This window comes from Salmo salar, chromosome ssa06 (genome assembly GCF_905237065.1).
Source record: "Salmo salar chromosome ssa06, Ssal_v3.1, whole genome shotgun sequence".
Classification (NCBI taxonomy): Eukaryota; Metazoa; Chordata; class Actinopteri; order Salmoniformes; family Salmonidae; genus Salmo; species Salmo salar.
The window spans coordinates 38,447,704-38,470,873 of NC_059447.1; the positions used below are offsets into that span (position 1 = coordinate 38,447,704).

Sequence of the window (23,170 nt, forward strand, 5' to 3'; positions counted from 1 at the left end):
ATTTTACTTCATTTCAATCACAGATAACTGGGGCACTTGCTAGCAATAAGGGGAGTATTTAGCAGTGTGGGCCTACATGTTTAAAAGTGGATCTAGGCCTAAAAGTAAGCCTATTGGCGCGAGTGTGTGCACAGGCATGCATTTTGCCGTCACAAAATGATCAAATGAATCAAACCATTCTATAAAACCACACTGTAGGTCATATTAGGCATACATGTGGGGATTTTTAAATAATCATTTGTCTGTAGCTAAATTAATCTTTGCCGCTCAAATCTATGGAGATTTTTCTCATTATGTGGTGTGGGGGTGCTAATTTCCAAGAAATGTAGTCTACACTGCAGTGGAAATAATTCATTATTTTCAAAATCTTACTTGGTGGCTGACTTCCTTTCTCCAAACAGCAGAGGGCAGTAGTCACATGGCTGAATCTTATATAATTTTGTAGAAAATAGAAGCTTATTTCTTGGCATTAAATTTTGCGTTAAATAGTTTGCTCTAACATGTACAATACAGAGGCACTGAACACCAGGATAAGATAGAATGAAGGAAATCAATGTAATGATATCATCATACAATGTTTCCCAGTAAAATGCATGGTCTACACACCCTTCTTTTATGTAAGGTCTATGGTTTGCACTCTAGTCTGAGCTACTTGGGAGAGATGTAATTGGATAGATATCCTAATGATGAGAGGTGCTGCTGGGATGCACAGTATCTAGTCACTGTGTGTGCTGAGGTCAGCTTAAAAGAACAGGAAATTAAGCCATACCCGAGCATATGGGAACTAAATGATCTGGGCATGTTGAGGCAGCATATGGATTAATCTGTACCTCTAGGATCTTTATCTAGGTAACCTACTTTTACCTTACTTCTAAGTTCCACCAACCCAATAGCTAGCTAAAGGTCCAAGAAAGATATTGATGAGGAAAGTGACTCATGGGATTATAATTAAAAACACACATTTACTCACCACATCCTTGCATTTTTAGGTCGGCATCATTTGTAGGTGTCAAACCCGTACTACGTTCAGTGTAAAACAATAAGGGAAATGCATGAACCATTAGGCCTACATCATTTAATGTTTGACATTGTGTCTGATGTCTGAAAGTAGGCTATATATTACAAAGCTCGCTGTAAGAGAATATAAAGGACAAATTGCATTAGGCTAATTTCGTTCTGTGTTATACGACAGAAGACATGCTGATTGGTGGGTAAGGAGTAGGAGGCGGGCACAATGAAGACTCAAATTACAATTGGTTTTATGCTGGTGACCTTGACTGCTGATTCCCTCATCAGACTGATTCTCTTTCCTCTAACATCAATCTAAAATATATATTGTTTTACTATGTCTCTGTGTTTTGCGTTTTAGTAGATCAGGGAGCTAAATGTTGTATTTTGATAGGCTAATATGTTTATGTGATAGGTTACATAAAATTCAATAAAGCTAAATCCATCACTGTATGATATAGGCTATATGGTAAGGCCATTCAGCCAAGACGTGGCCGTCACAGATTGATTCCACCATCCTATTTGTTGTACATTTTGTATGTTGTGGTGCATTAAAATACCAGTAGACCAACTTGATGTCAGACTGGATCTCAGTGGGAACTGAAACATACCACCTCTCAGATTTCATTAACCCCATTATCATAGGGCCCCACCCTGTACTATAGGAGACCCAACCCCCCCCGAAAAAAGCTATTATTTATGTCAGTCTTACAATCAATATTTTTTTGGACTGTCCATAGATCAGGAAGTATTTCCTTAATTGTCAACTGCATGATTATGGATAGGCTTACAATTGGAGAAAAAAAAACATTTTCTTTATTTTTCAATAGTGCACATTTTTAAACTTTGATACAAAACGTTTGATTTATGGGAAAAAAAGGCACAGTGGAACCCCTCTCTCCCCCAGTTGTATTTTGGCGTTGACTCTGTTACGTCAGCTGTTTCGCTGTTGTCCTGCAGTGTCCGTATTTGTGTAGCTGAAAGTGTGAAAAACGGACTCCCTTGCAATGGAAAATCGGATTTAGGAGAACACTTCAGCTTGGAAAGCATAGGAAATTTTACAATCCCACTCAAATTAACCAAGGACACGGAGTTAAACGTCTCTGCTTGGTAACTACATTTTTATTTTGGATGGGATGGAAGGACACTTCTGCGCAAGGGACTCATTTATGCAGTGGCTAGATATCTGACTAGCAAAGCCAGCTAATGTGCAAATGCTAACTATAAAAACAATCAGCTAGCGACAAGAAACGATTTGCATGAACGTCAGCGAATAAGCTGACTTGTTTAGTATATACAAATGCATTCCGACAGTTTATTGTAATTTGTGTATTTTACTAAATCCAATCACTTAAGATGGATTAATGCATAGTTTACAAGCTAGCTAGCCAATTTAGCTAACTAGCTAGCTATGGATTGTTGCTGTTCTTGTGTTAGCTGACACGCTAAGGTTAGCTATCCAATTAGATCAACATAACACTTGTCTTTGAAAATGTGTTGACTCGTATTTAATGGTAGTCAATACTATACCCCTAGTATGGGAAATACATCCCAGCAAGCTACTGTTAGCTAACGTTAGCTAACTAGCTAGTTGATGGGTTGAGATGTAACTTGACTTCCCAATTAAGATGTAGCACGAGACCGCTGAAAGTTAGTTTGCTTGCTAGCTCAGCTCATTCCTCACAGGAAAGATTGTATTTTGACATTTATTGCATGAGGGGGTGCCCAACAAGTCAGGCAATCATGTCTAGTCAAGTGACGACTAAAGAGAAGAAATCTGGTAGCTTCAGCAAGAAACTCTTCAGACGAGGCTCTGTGCGCTCTGTGGGTAGTTTTATGGGCAGAGTCCTCAGGACCCTGTCAACCTTGTCCCATTTTGGATCAGATGGGCATGCTATTGAAGGTGACAAAGACGACGGGGGGTTCACATTATTTAAAACTGGAGGCAAAAATTCACCAGCTTTGGATGATAGTGACCGTTTCCTCGGAGAGAAGGTCCCTGGAGTGTCTGGTCTCAAAAACCATGGTAACACTTGTTTCATGAATGCCATCCTCCAGTGCCTGAGTAACACTGAACTCTTTGCTGAGTATTTGGCACTGGAACAATACCGGGGAGTCGAGGAAACGGATGAGGAGAAGGAGAAACCGAAGACAAACGGTGTGCATTTGGGGAGGAAGGACCCTCATGACAAAGGCGAGGTGACAGAGCAGCTGTCTGGACTGGTCCGGGCCCTGTGGACATTTGAATATACCCCACAGCACAGCAGGGAGTTCAAAGTAAGTTGGTACAATGTATCATAAAGCAAGACTGCTTCTCTCACAGAACTGCATTTGGCCCGCAAAATCAGCTTATACTACACGTCTTTGAAATGGTCAAATACATTTAGGCTACATCATACTTCTGAGACTAGGCTATCACCAGAATTTTCAAGCAGTGTTGCTTGTGCTGTTTGTTGCAGAATGCCGTCTCAAGGAGCGCTTTGCAGTATAAAGGCAATGCTCAGCATGACGCCCAGGAGTTTCTGCTCTGGCTTCTGGACAGGGTACATGAAGACCTCAACAACCATCCCAACAACAGGCCTTCCATTAAGGTAAACTTTTGTTTGCGCATCATACTACTAATGCAACTTCAGGAACAGTGGTAGTGGCCAGGTTAGCACAACGAGACAGTTAGTGATGTGACCTCGAGCTAGCAGTGAATGGAGCTATACCTGAGGTGAGTCAGCAGTCTGAGTGGACGAGGTGACAGGAGGTGGCTGACTAATTGTGATGTCCTTTGAAGCCTCATTCAGACATTCCAAACGGAATAACATTTGAGCGAGGGTAAGGGCCTGGCATCCTGCAGGGCAGATTTACCGACCTAACCCATTTCTGAACGCAGAGTCCCTTATCAGGCATCAATCTTCCAGAGCACTGGAACAAACAAATTAGGGGAGAGAGCTCACTTCCCTACTTTACGGTGTGCTGACGGATTCATCTCCTGTGGGAGAATGAACAGGAAGTGATGGTGTTCTGTGTCCTCTTCCTGGATTGCTTCCCATCTGGAACAGTTCGTGCATATATTATGGTAACATTTTGTTTGTTTTGGTCTTAGGCAAGGGTTTTTCAGCTGTTCGTGCTGACATTTTATCTCGAGGCAAGCCAAAATTTGTGGCCTAAGTCTACGCCCCTTTGTTGGTGATTGGTCAACAGTAGGGATTATTCAATATACAGTCATGGCCAAAGGTTTTGAGAATGACACAAATATTAATTTTCACCAAGTCTGCTACATCATGTCAGTGATTCTCTCGTTAACACAGGTGTGAGTGTTGACGAGGACAAGGCTGGAGGTCACTCTGTCATGCTGATTGAGTTCGAATAACAGACCGGAAGCTTCAAAAGGAGGGTGGCGCTTGGACTCATTGTTTTTCCTCTGTTAAGCATGGTTACCTGCAAGGAAACACGTGCCGTCATCATTGCTTTGCACAAAAAGGGCTTCACAGGCAAGGATATTGCTGGCAGTAAGATTGCACCTAAATCAACCATTTATCGGATCATCAAGAACTTCAAGGAGAGCGGTTCAATTGTTGTGAAGAAGGCTTCAGGGCGCCCAAGAAAGTCCAGCAAGTGCCAGGACCATCTCCTAAAGTTGATTCAGCTGCGGGATCGGGGCACCACCAGTACAGAGCTTGCTCAGGAATGGCAGCAGGCAGGTGTGAGTGGATCTGCACGCACAGTGATGCGAAGACTTTTGGAGGATGGCCTGGTGTCAAGAAGGGCAGCAAAGAAGCCACTTCTCTCCAGGAAAAAATATCAGGGACAGACTGATACTCTGCAAAAGGTACAGGGATTGGACTGCTGAGGACTGGGGTAAAGTCATTTTCTCTGATGAATCCCCTATCCGATTGTTTGGGGCATCTGCAAAAAAGCTTGTCCGGAGAAGACAAGGTGAGCGCTACCATCAGTCCTGTGTCATGCCAACAGTAAAGCATCCTGAGACCATTCATGTGTGGAGTTGCTTCTCAGCCAAGGGAGTGGGCTCACTCACATTTTTGCCTAAGAACACAACCATGAATAAAGAATGGTACCAACACATCCTCCGAGAGCAACTTCTCCCAACCATCCAGGAACAGTTTGATGACGAACAATACCTTTTCCAGCATGATGGAGCACCTTGCCATAAGGCAAAAGTAATAACTAAGTGGATCGGGGAACAAAACATCAATATTTTGCGTCCATGGCCAGGAAACTCCCCAGACCCTAATCCCATTGAGACTTGTGGTCAATCATCAAGAGGCGGGTGGATAAACAAAACCCACAAACTCCAAGCATTGATTATGCAAGAATGGGCTGCCATCAGTCAGGATGTGGCCCAGAAGTTAATTGACAGCATGCCAGGGCGGATTGCAGAGGTCTTGAAAAAGAAGGGTCAACACTGCAAATATTGACTCTTTGCATCAAATTCATGTAATTGTCAATAAAAGCCTTTGACACTTGTAATTATACTTCAGTATTCCATAGTAACATCTGACAAAAATATCTAAAGACACTGAAGCAGCAAACTATGTGGAAATTAATATTTGGTCATTCTCAAAACTTTTTGCCATGACTGTAGAGTTTGTCATCACAAATCGTCTTCATTCAAAAGAAATTCACTTGAAAAGTAAAATTGTGCGACTTAGATCTCCTCGGCAAAAACGTCAAAATTAATGACAGATTTCTTGAGTTATCTTAGATGAATTCTCACTATGTTGAGGAACTTTATACTGTGTCTTAAGATGGACAAATGGTACTATTGTCGCTTTCTCATTTTTCAAGTAAAGGTCTTTTTAAGGGAGTATGCGAGTACATTCGTTTGGATCGCCTTAGGCGCCAGCCGAACCGAAGCATGAAGAAGACTTTAGACATGCAGAGTGAGAGACGTGAACTGAATAGACCCCACAGAGCTTTGTTGATTAGTCTGCCTTGTCAAATGCTCATAGTTCCTTGAGGATAAGTCAGAGGAGCTGCAGCGTCACAGATAGTTTTGTATTTTGGTCTCTTATCCTTTCGATGTCTTTCAGACTGCTTTGGATGTTCATTGACCTAGTGAATAGAATACAGCCTCAATATCCTACACCGTCTAATATGCAGTAAGAGCTCATCCACTCTGTTTTGTCCTATTAGCCACCAGTGGAAGAGGATGATGGGGGCCTAGAGGGGCCTTCTCTTCCACTCTCTACCGGTTCATTTGTGCAAGAGCTATTTCAGGCCCAGTACAGGTAGGTCATATTTGATGTTTACCCCTGAGGAGTTTTATATTCTCTTCTCTGTTTATTCCTCATGACTTCTTCTAAGACAAATTAGTTCCCTTTCTTACCAACAGGTCATCGCTCACCTGCCCGCATTGCCAAAAACAGAGCAACACCTTTGATCCTTTCCTCTGCATCTCCCTGCCCATCCTCTTACCTCACACAAGGTGAGTACACACCTCTGCTGTGTTCCATCATTGGGTCTGGTGGGAGGAACAAGACTGTTGACAAGTGTTGAAATGTACATCTTGAGACTACTTGAGACTGCGGTTCATTTCAATTTCCCAGGGATGCAGAAGCAAAGTAAATAAGAAGGAATGTCGTTTGGGGCCAAAGTCTCCAAAATGGCATATATCTGCAGACCAAACCAAGCCAGTAATTATGGGACTATTCTATTTCTAAAGTCAATTTAAGGGCTACATGCCCAGAAAACACTAAATGGCTAAAGTAAAAAGGGAAATGGACTTACTTTTAAATCTGAAATGAAGATGTAGGCCTATGACTTTTTAGAAATATGTTGGGTTCTTCTCTGTCATAGTTTTAGTATTTTGAGTTTCATTATTTGTGCCTAGCAGTCAAAACCACCTTTATGCTCATTCAGCTGAAGATTCATAATGCTCCTAAACTGAGGTACCTGGGGCACGCATGGCCTTTTTTGTCCTCATGATACAGTGATGCTATTTTTACAGTGGTGTTATGCTGTCACATCAAGGAGAGAGCGCCTGTTTGATGCAGATTATTTTTTAAGCCACTAAATTCATTGCTGTTCATGCATTATTAAAGATGGGAAGAATGAGGTGAAATTAGGAGAAACGCAGTGGCAAATGATGTCCCATTAGTCCTCCAGCTGTCATCTGATTGATGACAGAATAATGGTCCTCCAGACCAAGGCTCAGTGGCTCACCGCTCTGCCTTCACTACTACTACTTCTTCCTTATCCTCCCAGAAACACAATCCTGTTACTCAACTTTGGGTTATCAGTTATCACTAGTCTGAAGCGTCTAGTTTATTTCTCTGAATAAAAATGTTCTGCTAAGCCTGTTATGCCACTGTTTCTGGCCATAGTTGAGCTGATGTTAAGACAGATCCCACATAACTGAAGTTGAAATGACAGAGAAACTCAAAAATGGAAACCATCTTAGAAATGAGGGTTCTCCAGAATGTGGGGTATCTCAAACTGAACTCCTGAAAGAGCTGCGTTGCTGTGCCTGCTGGCTGTGTTCTTAGTGTCAGCTTAGAGTAGCACTGATCCACACAGTCACCAGAGGAATCCTGCTCAGTGCTCTCACAGAGTAATTACAAATTAGTAGTCCCTAGACAGTGTTGTAGCAGCATTACTAGAGGAGGTGGAAACGTGTCCTCTCCTAGGAGGTTGATTATTGGACTTAATTGTGTTTAATTTGGCGAAAGTTGAGTTTGTCCGTTCTGTTATTTCCTGGCCTTTGTCAGTGGTTTTTATCTGGTGTTTTGTAATTCCTTATATGGTGCCAATATTTGATCCCTGTCATTCCCATGTTTCCTCTCTCTTCCCAGGCCTCTGTATGTGACAGTGGTCTACCAGGGGAAGTACTCTCACTGTATGAGGATCGGAGTGGCCGTGCCCCTGAACAGCACCGTGTCCAGACTCCGAGATGCTGTGTCACGTGAGACCAAGATCCCCCAGGACCAGGTGCTGCATCCTTCCTACTCTCTTATCCCTAGCAGCCTCGGCTCTGTCTTACTAGGTTACATACACACAGAAGTTAACTTGAATGCTTTATGTTCTGGTGGTACTGAGCTACTAAGGATTTCAGAGGAATGTTATCTGAAAAGAACATTAAAGGAGTACCCTACTTTTTCCTTTAATGATTCATCCCAGGGTACTCGACTGATTGTACCAGCAGGTGTGCCCATTTCAGTATTAATAGCTGCTTTACAGTGTTGTCGTAAGTACTATTAGGCTAGTGCATCATAGCCTCTTTAACCACGATGAAGGGATCACTGGAACAGAGCCCATTGTATCCAAGAACAACAGAACTGATGCCTTGGGTTTGATGTGGCTGAAACGTTCATACAGTGCTGTCATTGGATTACATTAAGCAGAACACTAGTGTGTGTGGAATCCTGGTCTGAATAAGAGAAGTTGTCATGATTGAAGGATAGGGCATGGACTCCAGGAGAAAGGGAGGGGGTTTTCAGTCATAGTGTGTAGCCTTCCATATTTACCATTGTTCTGTATTTGCAGAAGAGGTAGGCCTATACACTGTAGAGAATGTTGATGCCGTTTATTTATGTTCTGTAATTCATTCACTGAAATGGGCATGGCCTAACTCTAATCTGTTTCACCATCTTATCTGAATAAAAGGTTTCAGTGTTGACTAAATGGCAGCGGCGTATTGATTTGTTTTGGCCTTCTCCGCTTGCCTCTGATTCAGTTTGTTTTGACGGAGATGTACTACGACGGTTTCCACCGCTCCTTCTGTGATGACGACGACGATCTCGATATCATTCAGGAGAGCGATTCCATCTTTGCCTTTGAGACGCCTGAGACCTTCAGACTAGAGAACATTCGAACCAAGAGAGGTACCTCTTCACTATTCATCTACTGTTGGTATCACATTATTCAATACGTTTTGGGCATTTCTCAATTAAAGTTTTTTTGGTAGTGTACTTGTCATGCATTTTGTATAATGTATATTGAAGTATTGACTGACTATCAATGACCGATTGGGATTTGAAATCCAGGGAGTCTCCTTGCCAACCTGAATCAGAACAACTTAAAGTTTGGGAGTGAGATGAGCAGGACTCCATCTTTCATGCAAGGAGCTGTGAATCCTGCCACTGCATCGACCAATAGGAACACAGGGGCCGACAAGATGGTCCTGCTGATCTGTAACCGAGCCTGCACCGGTCACCAAGGGAGGAGGTACTATAGAGATGTAATATTAATAATATTGACTGCAATGTTGGAATTTTATTTCTATGGGTACTACAGCCCAGTGTTTCCCACTGTCCTCTGAAACCGTTACATCATGCAGGTCATATGATATTTGTTATATTAATGTGTACTTGGAGTCTGTTAACAGGAGAATATCATTCCCTCTGTTCCAGGTTTGGTCTTCCATTTGTACTGTACATGGATCGCACTGTGACCTGGGATATCCTGCAGAAGGAGATCCTGGAGAAGATGCATCACCTGCTCAGGCCAGGAGTTTACATTCAGGTGGGTGGAGGAGAGTGAATGGAAACACAATCCCACAGAATGCAGGTCAAAAAAAGTAAATAATGATATGGCAAAAGAGTCTGAATTACAACCTGTGCAGGCTTTCACTAGTAGGCACTGTGGTTTACTGCATTTAACCCCCCAGAGTCGATAAATAACAAAACAAAAAAATCCATAAAAATCCGTCAGTTTAAGCTAGAGATGTTTTTTTTGCGTTGGATGCCTCTCAATCCACTGCATCCACCAGTGTCGCACTTCCGCATCTGCGGTTAAAGGCGGCAGAGCCAGAGCGGTGTTTGTCAGACCATGAGACATCGCGAATATCGTTCTTCTCGCGAAAACGTCTGTAGCATCCGAAGAGTTTGACCTAGAAACTATTATGACCACTCTATGCAAAGTTAAGACTCCCACAAACTCCGTTTTGCTCTATGACCCCCACAAGTGTCTCAGGACTCTTGTGGGAATGGAAGTATGACGGACTTTTGTGCCTACCCAAAAAAGGGGTTAAATATGTGTAAAAAAATATATGTACACTACCGTTCAAAAGTTTGGGTCACTTAGGGTCACTTTTCCTTGTTTTCCATGAAAACATACATGAAATGAGTTGCAAAATGAATAGGAAATATAGTCAAGACGTTGACAAGGTTATAAATAATGATTTTTAATTAAAAATAATAATTGTATCCTTCAAACTTTGCTTTCGCCAAAGAATCCATTTGCAGCAATTACAACCTTGCAGACCTTTGGCATTCTTGTTGTCAATTTGTTGAGGTAATCTGAAGAGATTTCACCCCATGCTTCCTAAAGCACCTCCCACTAGTTTGATTGGCTTGATGGGCACTTCTTACGTACCATACGGTCAAGATGCTCCCACAACAGCTCAATATGGTTGAGATCCGGTGACTGTGCTGGCCACTCCATTATAGACAGAATAGCAGCTGACTGCTTCTTCCCTAAATAGTTCTAGCATAGTTTAGAGATGTGCTTTGGGTCATTGTCCTGCTGTAGGAGGAAATTGTCTACAATTAAGCACCGTCCACAGGGTATGGCATGGCGTTGCTAAATGGAGTGATAGCCTTCCTTCTTCAAGATCCCTTTTACCCTGTACAAATCTCCCACTTTACCATCACCAAATCACCCCCAGACCATCACATTGCCTCCATCATGCTTGACAGATGGCGTCAAGCACTCCTCCAGCATCTTTTCATATATTCTGCATCTCACGAATGTTCTTTGTGTTCCGAACACCTCAAACTTAGATTCGTCTGTCCATAACACTTTTTTCCAATCTTAGCTAACACAACGTGCCATTGGAACACAGGAGTGATGGTTGCTGATAATGGGCCTATGTAGATATTCCATAACAAAGCTGCTGTTTCCAGCTACAATAGTCATTTACAACATTAACAATGTCTACACAGTATTTCTGATCAATTTGATGTTATTTTAATGGACCAAAAATTCTTTCAAAAACAAGGACATTTCTAAGTGACCCCAAACTTTTGAACGGTAGTGTATATTTCCTGGGGGTTTTTTTAAGTCCGAGATTTAGGACAGACACTTCAAAACCTTGTTTCTTTTGATTTATTTTTGGACTGTCCTTTTTGCCATTCTTGAATGTGTTATTCAATGTATTTCTATGGCTTTAGTAGTTAAGGCCAAAATCAATATTTTATCAGATACATTTTTTATATATTTTTTTGTACCTAAAAGGGTCCTAAAATTCAAAATAAAGTAGCTAAATGATCCATAGTATGACCATGTTAAAACAATTCCATATATCAGTTTAGCACCCCCTATCCTCCAATGTCTTAGACTCTAAATAAATAAACAGTTGATTCCCATGTAATGGCATGTTCGACGTTTAAGTTGCCTCATCGGATAGAATGCTGTTGGTCTGGTTTGAAAAGCACGGCCGTGGCAACATGTCTATACGTTGCAGTCAGGTGGTGGGAATAGGGACAGTGAGTAACTAAAGTCCTGGTATTATCTGCAGGTGGGGCCCTTCAGCCTACGAGTGGTTGGTGTGGTCGGCATCACGTACCTCCTGCCCCAAGAGGAGCAGCCTCTCTGTCACCCAACAGTGGAAAGGTCAGTCTCCTTGTTCTTCCTGGTCCTCTGTAGCTCAGTTGGTGGAGCATGGCGCGTGCAACTCCAGGATAGTGTGTTCGATTCCCGGGACCCCCAATACAGATGTGATATCTTCATTTGACCAGTTTCTATATTATGTGGATCTTAATTAATGGACATTTTTGTAGGGGTTGATACATTTTTCATTAAACCTCGAATGCAATAAGTTTTCATTTCCTGTTGTGCATGAAAATTCTCTGTGACAACAGAGTGATCAAATTGAGAAAACACATCTGTATGTAAAGAATGTATGCATGCATGACGGTAAGTTGATTTGGATAAAAGTGTCTGCTAAATGGCATATTTTATATTATCATTCAACTGTAGCTCTCAACCAGGGTCATGTTCAGTAGGTCACATAGCAAAATGTTTCTCACCAGAAAAAGATCATTTGTGTTCAGGTAGTATCTCCCCTTTTTCAAAATGTTTTCTTCCTACTGAACACCACCTCCTCTCACCAATTCACAATGTTGTTTACAGTTCACTGCCTCCTTGTAATCCTCTAACCACACTTGAATGCCAGATCAGATGCTCTGTCACCAGAACCGTTAAATGGCGTGCCTTTACATGTTTTGCAATCTGTTTCTTCACACACTGCTTGCTCAGCAGGTTTGGTTTATAGTTTGTCCCAGTTGCTGATTCAAATGAATAGAATGGAAGTTTGTTGAATAGAATGGTAGTTTGTCACACAGTACACACACTAAAAAGCTGGGTAGATGTGTACAGCAGGCAAAAAGACAGCCACACGGGTAATGTAAATCCAATTCATTTAGATTTGTAATGTTTTGTAGATAAGAGGAATACAGCTTGTTGGTTGATATGTGTTTAAGTTGTGAAACTGGTTTATTCTCATTTTTCTTCAACATAATCTTTCCTTGGCAGAGCATACAAGTCCTGTGGCCAGGGGGGACCGCCGCACGTCAAGATAGTGGTGGAGTGGGACAAAGAGACCAAGGATTAGTGAGTGAACGCTGCACAACAATATTGCTGGTGCTCTGCATCTCTTTGATAAACACCATGTTTCTGGACGTTAGTGGTGAGATTTATCTTGCAGGGAAATACAGGACCGTGAATTATCCCCATAAAGCCACTAGGGATGGGGACGGTTATTAGAATATCCAAACGGACGTTAGTATTCCATTACTTGCGAGGGTATTCATAAAAATAAAAATAAATTCTATATAGATAGATAATTACATTTTAGACAGCCTTTTCATTAAAATAGGCCTAGCCTATCTATCTATGTGACATTGCTACATACAAGGATAGACCATAACATAGACATTTGAATAAAACAGTTTTTCTGAGTGCGCTCCATTTTAAAAAAGGCGTACTGGTAGCCTACACACTTTTCACGAGTGTAGCTTGTTATTGTCGGTCAATCAAAGCCGCACTACCATCAAAGGCTCCATGTGTACCAAGTGAAGTTGGAGATTTCTAATCAATGCAAAATGGAATTACAATTTAAGGAAATGAAGTTAGCTAAATGTAAGTAAGTAGGCTACAATGATCAACCAACAGGTAGGCTGTTGTTTAATTTGAATGGAGTTGTTGTAGACAAGGACTTGGGGGGCACTGCTGGCGTAATTAGTCTCGCTAGTTGGCTAACTAAGTTAGCTGGGTCATTCCTACTAAGCGGTACATTTTGGACCTCATAACTTTTGGAAAAAATCTATACTGAACAAAAATATAAACGCAACATGTAAATTGTTGGTCCCATGTTTAATGAGCTCAAATGAAAGATCCCAGAAATGTTCTATATGCACAAAAAACTTTCTCTCAAATGTTGTGCACAGTGTGACCATTACACAGGTGCACCTTGTGCCAGGAAAAATAAAAGACCACTCTAAACTTTGCAGTTTTGTCACACAAGACAACGCCACAGATGTCTCAAGTTTTGACGGAGTGTGCAATTGGCATACTGACTGCAGGAATGTACCCCAAAGCTGTTGCCAGAGAGTTTAATGTTAATTTCTCCGCTATAAGCCGCATCCATCGTTGTTTTAGAGAATTTGGCAGTACGTCCAACTGGCCTCACAACCACAGACCACGTGTAACCATGCCAGCCCGGGACCTCCACTTACGGCTTTTTCACCTGCTGGAACGTCTGAGACCAGCCACCTAGACAGCTGATGAAACTAAGGAGTATTTGTCTCTAATAAAGCCCTTTTGTCGGGGACAAACTCATTCTGATTGGCTGGGCCAGGCTCCCAAGTGGGTGGGTCTATGCCCTCCCAGGTCCACTCTTGGCTGTGCCCCTGCCCAGTCATGTGAAATTTTAGATTAGGGCCTAATGAATTCATTTCAATTGACTGATTTCCTTATATGAACTATAATGTACTAAAATCTTTTAAATTGTTGCATGTTACGTTTTTCTTTAAAACGTGTGCATTTTCACTATCCGGATTTTCGAATAGTGAAATAATTTCAAATGCCCATCACTTAAAATAGATTGTTTGTCTAAAGACAGGGGCGAGAGAGTATAGCAGACGAGGCACTTTGATGTTTGTTTTTGCTTTTTTAAGGCAAAACTCTGCATGCTCAGTTCGGCGAGCGCCTTACCGAACTCGGCTTGGCAAACCGAACGAGTGTGCTTGCATACTCTCTTAAAATACCTTCGCTTGATAAATATGAAAAAAAACGGCAATAGTACTGTTTGTCCATTTTGAGACGCAGTAGCTAGTATAAACTTCCACAAAATAGTCAGAATGAGTCGAAGATAACTCAAGAAATCTGTCATTAATTTTGACATTTTTGAAGAGGGGTTCATAGTCGCGCAATTTTATATTTAACTAAGATGTCTGGTGCAGTATTTATTTCTGAATAAAAAAATGTGCATGAAAACAAGCCATCTCTCGTTGAATGACAAAGGCTCTATTGAAGAATCCCTACTGTTGACCAATCACCGACGAAGGGGTGTAGACTTCGCCTACCGACTTCGGCTCAGTTCGCCTACCGACGTCGGCTCAGTTCGGCTACCGACGTCGGCTCAGTTCGGCTAATGTGCCCGAACAGCCGAAAAAACCCTTACCGAACTCCAAAACGAACAGAAACGTCACATAATGCCGTCATTATATATGCACAAACTCTTAGGAACTGTTTCGGCTGGGAAGCATGCGGGTGCCTTTAGACATTTGGAGACAGGATAACATAAAGGAATGAAATCCTTAAGTATTAGACTACCTAAGCAATACCCACTTATTGGGAAGTGTCATATTTAGTATTGTGTGTTAGGATAGGAGGCAGTGTGTTGAGTGATTGATTGGCTGACTGTGATTCTCCTTCCATGCAGTCTGTTTGGGCTCACTGAGGAAGAGTACATCCCTGATGCTGAGAGTGTGTATCTGCACAGAGAGCAACACCATCAGCCCCAGGCCTGCACCCTCGCTCAGTGCCTCCAGCTCTACACCAAAGAGGAGCAGGTAACACTGGAGCACACACACATTGTGTTGGTACCACAAGGCCACACACACACACACACACGTTGTTGGTATCACAAGGCCACACACGCATTGTGTTGGTATCACAAGGCCACACACGCATTGTGTTGGTATCACAAGGCCACACACGCATTGTGTTGGTATCACAAGGCCACACACGCATTGTTGGTATCACAAGGCCACACACATTGTTGGTATCACAAGGCCACACACATTGTGTTGGTATCACAAGACCACACACACACACATTGTGCTGAAACCACAAGGCCACATGCACACACATTGTGTTGGTATCACAAGGCCACACACAATGTCTGTCGATGCATTTGTATGCTGTTGTATTTAAACAAGAAAAGAGACTTGGAAAAAGGAACATTCTCTTCTTACCAGAGGGTTTGTTTATTATTCCACAGCTGAATATCCAATAGCCTTTCATTTGGTTGAAATGCTGAGGGTGCTGGATATTTTGCCCCTAATGCTAGGTTTGAAATACAGCATTTTTATAATGGTTTCTCTCTGTCTGGAAGGACACCAGATAGACTCTGAATATACACTGTGGTTAGCAGAGGCTGGAGGTGGTCACTTTAAGAACTGGCACTGGTCACAGAAATGAGGGTGCTGTGAAAACATGGAGTAGACTAGTCCGGAACTCCCTCTGTGAGTGAGACTGATTTAAAGGCACTGCGGTGGGGAGCTTTTCCTTGATGGCTGCGTGGTGTGTGTGTGTGTGTGTGTGTGTGTGTGTGTGTGTGTGTGTGTGTGTGTGTGTGTGCGTGCGCGCGCGGATGGGCTGTCTCTGTTCCAGCTGGCCCCGGATGATGCCTGGCGCTGCCCCCACTGCAAGCAGCTGCAGCAAGGCCACATCAAGCTCAGCCTGTGGACCCTGCCTGATGTGCTCATACTGCACCTCAAGAGGTTCAGACAGGTACTGCAGCAGCAACACAGCATTCAGCACCCCCCTCCAATTTCCCCCACTGAGAATTATGTCCAATAATTCCTGTTTTGTTTTAGTAACGGTAGTTTCTCATGCTTTGGGCGGCCCGACCGGTTCCTATTCTTGGTTTGCCTTCAGTCAGTGTTGCTTGTTCTGTCTTGTCCATGTTCAGTCACTGCCACTCAGTCTTACCCGGTGACCAATCTCCTGCCTGTCTAAGAGGCAGGTGTAGCGCCAGTTCAGCTGACTGGGTACTGTGTTTACTGCTGTGTCCTGTAGGAGGCTGACAGGAGGGTGAAGATGCAGAACATGGTGCGGTTCCCTCTGATTGGCATGGACATGGCTCCTCACATGGTGAAGAGGTCCCAGAGCAGCTGGAGCCTGCCCTCTCACTGGTCACCGTGGAGACGACCCTACGGCCTGGGGCGTAACCCTGACGACTACCTGTACGACCTGTACGCCGTCTGCAATCACCACGGAAACATGCATGGAGGCCACTACACAGGTAAGACCGGTGGTTTAGCAGTAAGCTGGTAGTAGTCACTGACTGGAGGTAGATGGATAGGAAAATAACACTACAGTATGACAGTATCTTCACCATCACCCTAAATCTCTTGTTCGTCTAACCCCCAGCTTACTGTAAGAACTCTGTTGACGGCCAGTGGTACTGCTTTGACGACAGTGAGGTCCAGCCCGTCGCTGATGATGATGTGTGTCAGCAGACGGCCTACATCTTGTTCTACCAGAGGAGGAACACCATCCCCTCCTGGTCTGCCAACAGCTCCGTAGCAGGTCAGTGGTGACCTGGAGGGTGGGATTTTCCTGACACTAATGTTTCGTTAAGATGGTATATTACGTGGTTCTACAGGAGAAATGCCCTTAAGTGACATTAAAACTGTTTGTCCACTCTTAGTTGGACAGTAGCATCAACATCTTGGTTATCTTTGAGAGACCTGAGGGGTTGATTGTCGTCTCCATCTGTGCCAGGCTCCACCAGCTCATCTCTGTGTGACCACTGGGTGAACCGTCTCCAAGGCAGCAGGCCGGCCAGCCTGGCTTCCGGGGCCTCGTCCAGACGCGCCTCTCTGGCCTCCCTGGGCGAGTCGGTGGAGTTCACCACAGGGGACCGCAGCGAAGATGACGGTGAGATACACTGGGTTTCTCTGTCTTCTTTCTCCATCTTCAGCTCTTTTGCCCTCCTCTCTCCCTCCTTTAGCTAGTTATTTCTAACCTTACAGGATCTGTTACTATGCCCAGTTGAGAAAAAAGAGCATTAAATGATCCTTTCATTGAGTCTAGTGCATTAGTGTAAACTCATTTATTTGTATCTATTTAGGTGGGTTTTCGACCCGTCCCTTTGTTCGGAGCATACAGCGTCAGAGCTTGTCTTCCAGGTCATCCATCGCCAGTCCTCTGGCCTTCAGTGATAACAGCATGAAGCCCTCCTGGTCCCTCTCTGCCAAGCTCCATATGAGGTCCAACTCCCCCTCACGCTTCTCCCTGGACTCACGCTCCTCTCCCCCCTTGGAGAGGATAGGAGAAAGGGGAGAGGCCTGTAATGACAAGGTATCCACATCTTGCTTCGGTAGCTACAGCCGGCACGAGCGCTACCCTGGTGGCAGGGCCCCCTTGTCCATGATGGAGGGGAACAGCACCGACCAGGACCATGGCAGGAGGATCCTAGACGAAGTCTACTGCAGGGCCCCCACGCCGGCCGATAAGAAGAGCTCCAAGAGTGACCCGACGGACAACAACAACCAGATAACAGCCCTGGACCAAAATGCACAAGCCCCCCTGTCGAAAGAGCAGAAACGCAAGAGCAGCACCGCCGGATCTGCCCCGAAGTTAGAGAGCGCCGGGTCCAAAAAGAGTTCCATCAAGTCTGAGCCAGAGAAAAACTCCAAGAAGCGCCAGTGTTCATCCTCCACCCCCAAATCCTCTCCATCCCAAATGTCTTCCAGCCCTGTGGTGAAGGGCCCCAAGGTGACCAACTCTAAAGACAAGGCCACCAGCAGCAGCACCGCTACGCCCACCAGGACCCCGTCCAAAAAGAAAGAGTCTTTGTCTTCCAAGGGTCCTGACTCGGCAGATGGAACCTCCCAGCGCAAGCAGCGCGTCTCCACGCCGCAGTCCTCCGCTTCCCCCTCCCCCACCGTAAAGAAGAGTGCCTCTGGCCTTGAGAAGACAACCTCTGGTCGGAAGAAGCTGCTGGAGAGGAGCTGCAGTCGGGACTCAGGGTTGGTAAGCCCTCTGGTTGATAGACCACGCTGGGGCAGCAATGCTGCAGCCAGGACCCCCACCAAGACCGCTGCGGAGGGGATCCGTCCAGAGAGGAGGTTTTTGCGGAGTTCCATCAGCAGCTCCTCTGTCACCAGCCTGCGCTCCCCCAGCGTCTCCTGTAGGGACCCTAGGCACAGCAGCAAGTCAGAGGACAAGGGCCTGTCGTTCTTCAAGAACGCCCTGCGCCAGAGAGAGTCTCGCCGGTCGGCCGATCTGGGTAAGACCAGCATCCTGGCCAAGAAGGCCTCTGAGAGGACAGCCAGGCTGAGCGTTCAGGAGGGGGATGGGTCGGCCAGTGCCTCAGAGCATCATGTGAACGAGGTTGTCACTGAGGTAAAGGAGTCCTCCAAGCCCTCCACCCCAGTCAGACGCTCTCTGTTACCTGTTATAGGCAAATCCAAGTCTTCCACTTCTGAATCCAGTCTTAATTCTCCCCCCAATGGGAAAAAGCCTCTTGAGAAGCAGGCGTCCTCCAGAAAGCTTTCTGCCAGCATGCAATCTTCTGCACGCCCAACACAGAAGCCTCAATGACATCATATATCGATAGCAGTCTCATTGTTTTATGTACGCAGCAATTTTTTTCTCCATGTGCCTAAGATATAAATATATATAGATTGAGAGAGTATATAATATATATATGTACTTGTATTTTTCTTTTCATAAGCAAGATGTAAATGATCAAAAGCGCCTTTCTATCCTGTCATGGAACCAAATCATTGCCTTTGGCAAAGTATGGTATTAGTCTACTACTGTACGCAAAACTGAATAGGAATGTTTTAAGATAGCACTTTGTAAATACAGTATGGAATATTTTTCTCCAGAACAACGCTATACAGTAACTTAGTAAACAAAAAATCTATTACTGTCAATTTTTATGTATTACTTTTACATGGTTTAAAAAGGTCACGTGAAATTAGAGTAACGGGTCTAGGACTTGACATTTAAGGCTGTAAGGGTACACTAGTCTTAAGATAGTTTGTGGAGTAGTCTAAAATGTTACTCCTTTTCTACACCTGGTGCTGTTCAAAGGGCAATACTGGCACTGTTTGAAATATTTAAAATGCTGAGGTTCTGAAATATTTAAAAAACGTTCAATGTCAGGGGTCGGCAACAGGCGTCCTGTGGCGCAAAACCGTCCAGGAGGTGATTTTTTTTGGGGGGGGGGGTTGTGGGACTGCCTAAAGTTTTTAGTATAAACAAATATATGTATATTTTGGGAATTAAGTTTTTGGTCAAAAAATTGTTTAGTTTAGGAACTCTGTTCCCAAGTATTTTCTTGAAAAGAAAAAAAGGGACGTGATCATGTCTCAATGTAGTCAAGATATGAAATGATTGTTCTCAAATACAATCTGTTTTTTGGGCTTAGTTGTGGTCAATTTGCAGTGTACAAATTATTCTAATTATGTTCCCCCCCCCCCCAACCATCCGCGGCTGAATCTAGTTGCCTGCCCCTGATCTATGTGTTACCAGTCCTGGTAGCACCTCTCAACCTGTGGTACCTCATGAGAGATGAACATTTCTGCCATGTATGGAATAGCAAACAGAGGCTGCTGTATAGTACTGATAAAATCCATAACGGCTCATTTAAGTTGAACATTTGTGCTTATTTGCCTTTGTCCGGTCTTCAGATGAAGTCAATTCATTCTAAATAACGCACACTGCACTGAACGTTTTGCTATTCTTTGCTGTTTACTTGAAGCATACCTACATAACTGTACAACTGTCAGGCCCTGCGTAGGATGTTCTCCTTAGTTGAATGATAGTTTGACGAGTCATTTAAGTCAGATCTGGTGCCACCCCCATATTTGCAAAGCTTTTCAAGCTGTAGCTTTGACCTGTTACTGAACTCTCCCTGTGTCTTGCTGTAACCCATTTAGTAATCTACCATGCCCAAGCCTTTCAGTGCAATAGTTCTCAACTGTTCATGCAGTCGTTCTCAAGACTGTTCGTCAGTCTTACCTTATATGATAACTTTAATTATGATTCAAAATACCAGGGTAAACATTTTTGCTGGTCTGGTTGTAACATATTGAAATCTTCAGATACCCTTCTACTGAAATGTAATTTAACATATTTTGTAATATTTCATATTTCGCTTGCTGACAATGTAAGAGACCCAGTTTCTCCAGGATCTTGAGATTTGATATCTCTAACCTACCGCACCAAGTTTAATATTAAACCACTGCAGACATTTTGCTGCCTATAGCTACAGTCTGTCTGAAAGTGAAACCCCCCCACTGTTACATATGAACTATTAACACATTAATGATTGTCTAAGGGTTCAGCAACAGTCTGACAACCTGTCACTTGTTATTGTTGCCCAAGGCTACGCTGTCATTAAGTGAGCTGCTGCTACAAACACTGTTGAAATGGTGGGCTTTTGAACAAATAGCAGCGCTAGTTCACTGAATTACTTTGCCTTGACCTGAGGGGTAGACTACAAAGCAGAATCGATGAGTTAGCCAGCTAACTTTGATAAGCAACCAGAAATAACTGTTGATTTTATGGTTAATTAAATCAATTAGAGCATACCCATTTCAAACGTAACTTTTTATTTTGTAGAAAGATATCAGAATATTAATGCAAGTTAGCTGGCTAACTCCATGATCCTGCTTTGTAGTTTACCCTTCTGAAGGCTTGTGTTGACTTCCAGATGTAATGTCTTGGCCTAAGCTCTGGTTTATCATGATCCTGAGTCTCACTGATGACCCGGGTTCCAATCCTGTTCGGTTACATTCCCCTGTTGCCATGTTACGAATACATTTAACCACATCTCTCACATCTTTCACAAAATGGCCATTCAAAATATTCTCAACGTTTAGGTTATGAAAAGCTTTGTTATTTTATGGCCCGTCCTCATCTTTGAATATATATTTTATTAGTGAAATCTGCTTTCACAGAGAAATCAGCTGCCTGCAACAATATTATCCTTTTTGGCTTTTAAGTAGATGGTTGTGCCACTGTGTTGTCAATCGATGGAAACAACCATTTCAACTCTGTGGAAAGCAGTATTGCATGATAACTCTAACGCATGCATGTCCTTAACTATGCAATGATTGTTGCTATGTGAACCAGAGAGTAAATGTACAATTTATCATATCTTCCAAATGCCAGCAATGGAGAGCATGTTTAGTGACTTCCATTGCTTTAATTGCACATGTATATTTTAGGGTTTTCATTCCTTTTTTTATTTTTTTACATGCAAGAATGTTACCACATTGCGAAACGGATGTAACCCAAAATCTTTAAGATGCTGAACATTTTGTATTTGTCTTGTTATTTTCTAACTTAAGTTTACACTAAATTGATTTTGTCTTATGATTGTTTTAAGGGATTGTCTCTACTTTTTTTTTTTTTACATTCATGTTCATTGTGTCAATATATGTTCATTGTTTTCCACTATGCTGGAGTACGTGTTCAAAGGGTGCTCTCTTTTTAAAGAGCAGATTGTCACCCTTCTCCTTGCCCTCTTGTTCACCAGCAAGGACTTCATTATTAACACTACAGAAACTACAGACTGACTCCATCTGTAGCTCAGTCATCTCATATGTTGCCTGTGCACTCTGCTCTCATTTCACTTTTCTATGAACTGGTTGACTGTTAGATTTAGGTATGAAAGGCATGTCAGTTAATGGATGAATGTCATTATTAAACAATGGGAGTGTTTTCAATTTTTTTTAAAGAACACTTTTGGTCTCGTAGTTGCCATAAAGACACCTGTTGTGGCAGACTACTAGAGTAAATATAGGGTCTAGGGCAGGTCTAGGGCAGGGCTCTCCAACCCTGTTCCTGGAGAGCTAACCTCCATGTAGGTTTCTGCTTCAACCTCAGTTGTAACCTGATTCTGCTTATCAACCAGCTAATTATTAGATTCAGGTGTGCTAGATGAGGGTTGGAGGGAAAACCTACAGGATGGTAGCTCTCCAGGAACAGGGTTGGAGAACCCTGGTCTAGGACATCTGATGTAGTTAGTGGTAGCTAATTAGATAGTATAAAGACTATGTCATTAATCAGTCATATGGAATTTGATTCTTCTCTCCTTGATTGATACACTGGACTTTAGATACTGATTAGCTAATAGTACCAGGCAGCAGCCCACGTTTCTACAATACTACAATAACGCTATCTTAGTGGTTATCTGTACAGTAGTCTTCTGGAAGTAGTTCAAAATGAGTCCAGGGAAATATTTGACGATGAAATATGTTTGGGAAAGTGCATGAGACTGCGTCAAACCTTTTATGTTAATTTATTTGTATGTTTTGTTTATGACGTATATGCACTTAAAATGCTTTTTTTTTCTCTTTTTATTTTATAAAGAATGCATTTCTTCGAAAGAGAGACATTATGTTGGTTTACCAATGCAAGAACAACATGTAAAATGTAATAAAAAAATATGTAAAGCAATATGTTGTATTGTACATGGTTTCTTTTAATACACATATTTTACATATCTCCAGTATTATGAAATAATGTTGTCCACTGTGACCCACTAGAGGGAGCTTGTCTCCTGTGAATGTTTTTGCTTTGCACAGTAAAGCCAGTTGATTTGACATCAGTTGTCCAACTGAATAGCATAAAACGAGTAGAATTTATTTGGTATAATTCTACTGACTGTCATGTAATTAGCCTACTACTTAATTGTGGGATTATTTACATAATTAGGTTTTTTTTCTCATTGTGAGGGTATAACTGGTTAATTCCTCCACCCCTGACCCCGCCTTACATTGCATTAGGACAAATCAAATGCATGTACTGCAATTAATTTGAATTATTAAGTCAGCCATTAAGTCAAAAAACCCTGAGCCTTTAGCAGGGTGCTGACTGCTAAATATTTACAGTACTGCCTGATGTTTGCAAGGAGTTACATTTCCAGCCAGATCGGCAGGATTGTCTACACTCCTGCAGC

General features: G+C 42.9%; 1 protein-coding gene across 1 annotated transcript; it reads left to right on the forward strand.

The window, feature by feature from the left end:
- Positions 1–1,751: 1,751 nt before the first annotated feature.
- LOC106607351 (ubiquitin carboxyl-terminal hydrolase 31) lies at positions 1,752–22,670 on the forward strand. The gene is made up of 16 exons (XM_014204239.2): positions 1,752–3,285; positions 3,468–3,599; positions 6,154–6,248; positions 6,353–6,445; positions 7,812–7,947; positions 8,693–8,840; positions 9,003–9,183; positions 9,369–9,480; positions 11,477–11,571; positions 12,493–12,570; positions 14,903–15,032; positions 15,856–15,975; positions 16,264–16,489; positions 16,618–16,776; positions 16,972–17,127; positions 17,321–22,670. The coding sequence occupies exons 1-16, from the start codon at positions 2,722–2,724 to the stop codon at positions 18,793–18,795; spliced, it is 3,900 nt and encodes a 1,299-aa protein (XP_014059714.2). The 5' UTR covers positions 1,752–2,721; the 3' UTR covers positions 18,796–22,670.
- Positions 22,671–23,170: the final 500 nt, after the last annotated feature.

Coding starts and splice junctions, on each gene's coding strand:
- LOC106607351 (XM_014204239.2), top strand. CDS start 2,722: ATGAGGGGGTGCCCAACAAGTCAGGCAATCATGTCTAGTCAAGTGACG. Junction 11,572..12,492: donor TGTCACCCAACAGTGGAAAG/GTCAGTCTCCTT, acceptor TTTCCTTGGCAG/AGCATACAAGTCCTGTGGCC. Junction 15,033..15,855: donor TCTACACCAAAGAGGAGCAG/GTAACACTGGAG, acceptor TCTCTGTTCCAG/CTGGCCCCGGATGATGCCTG.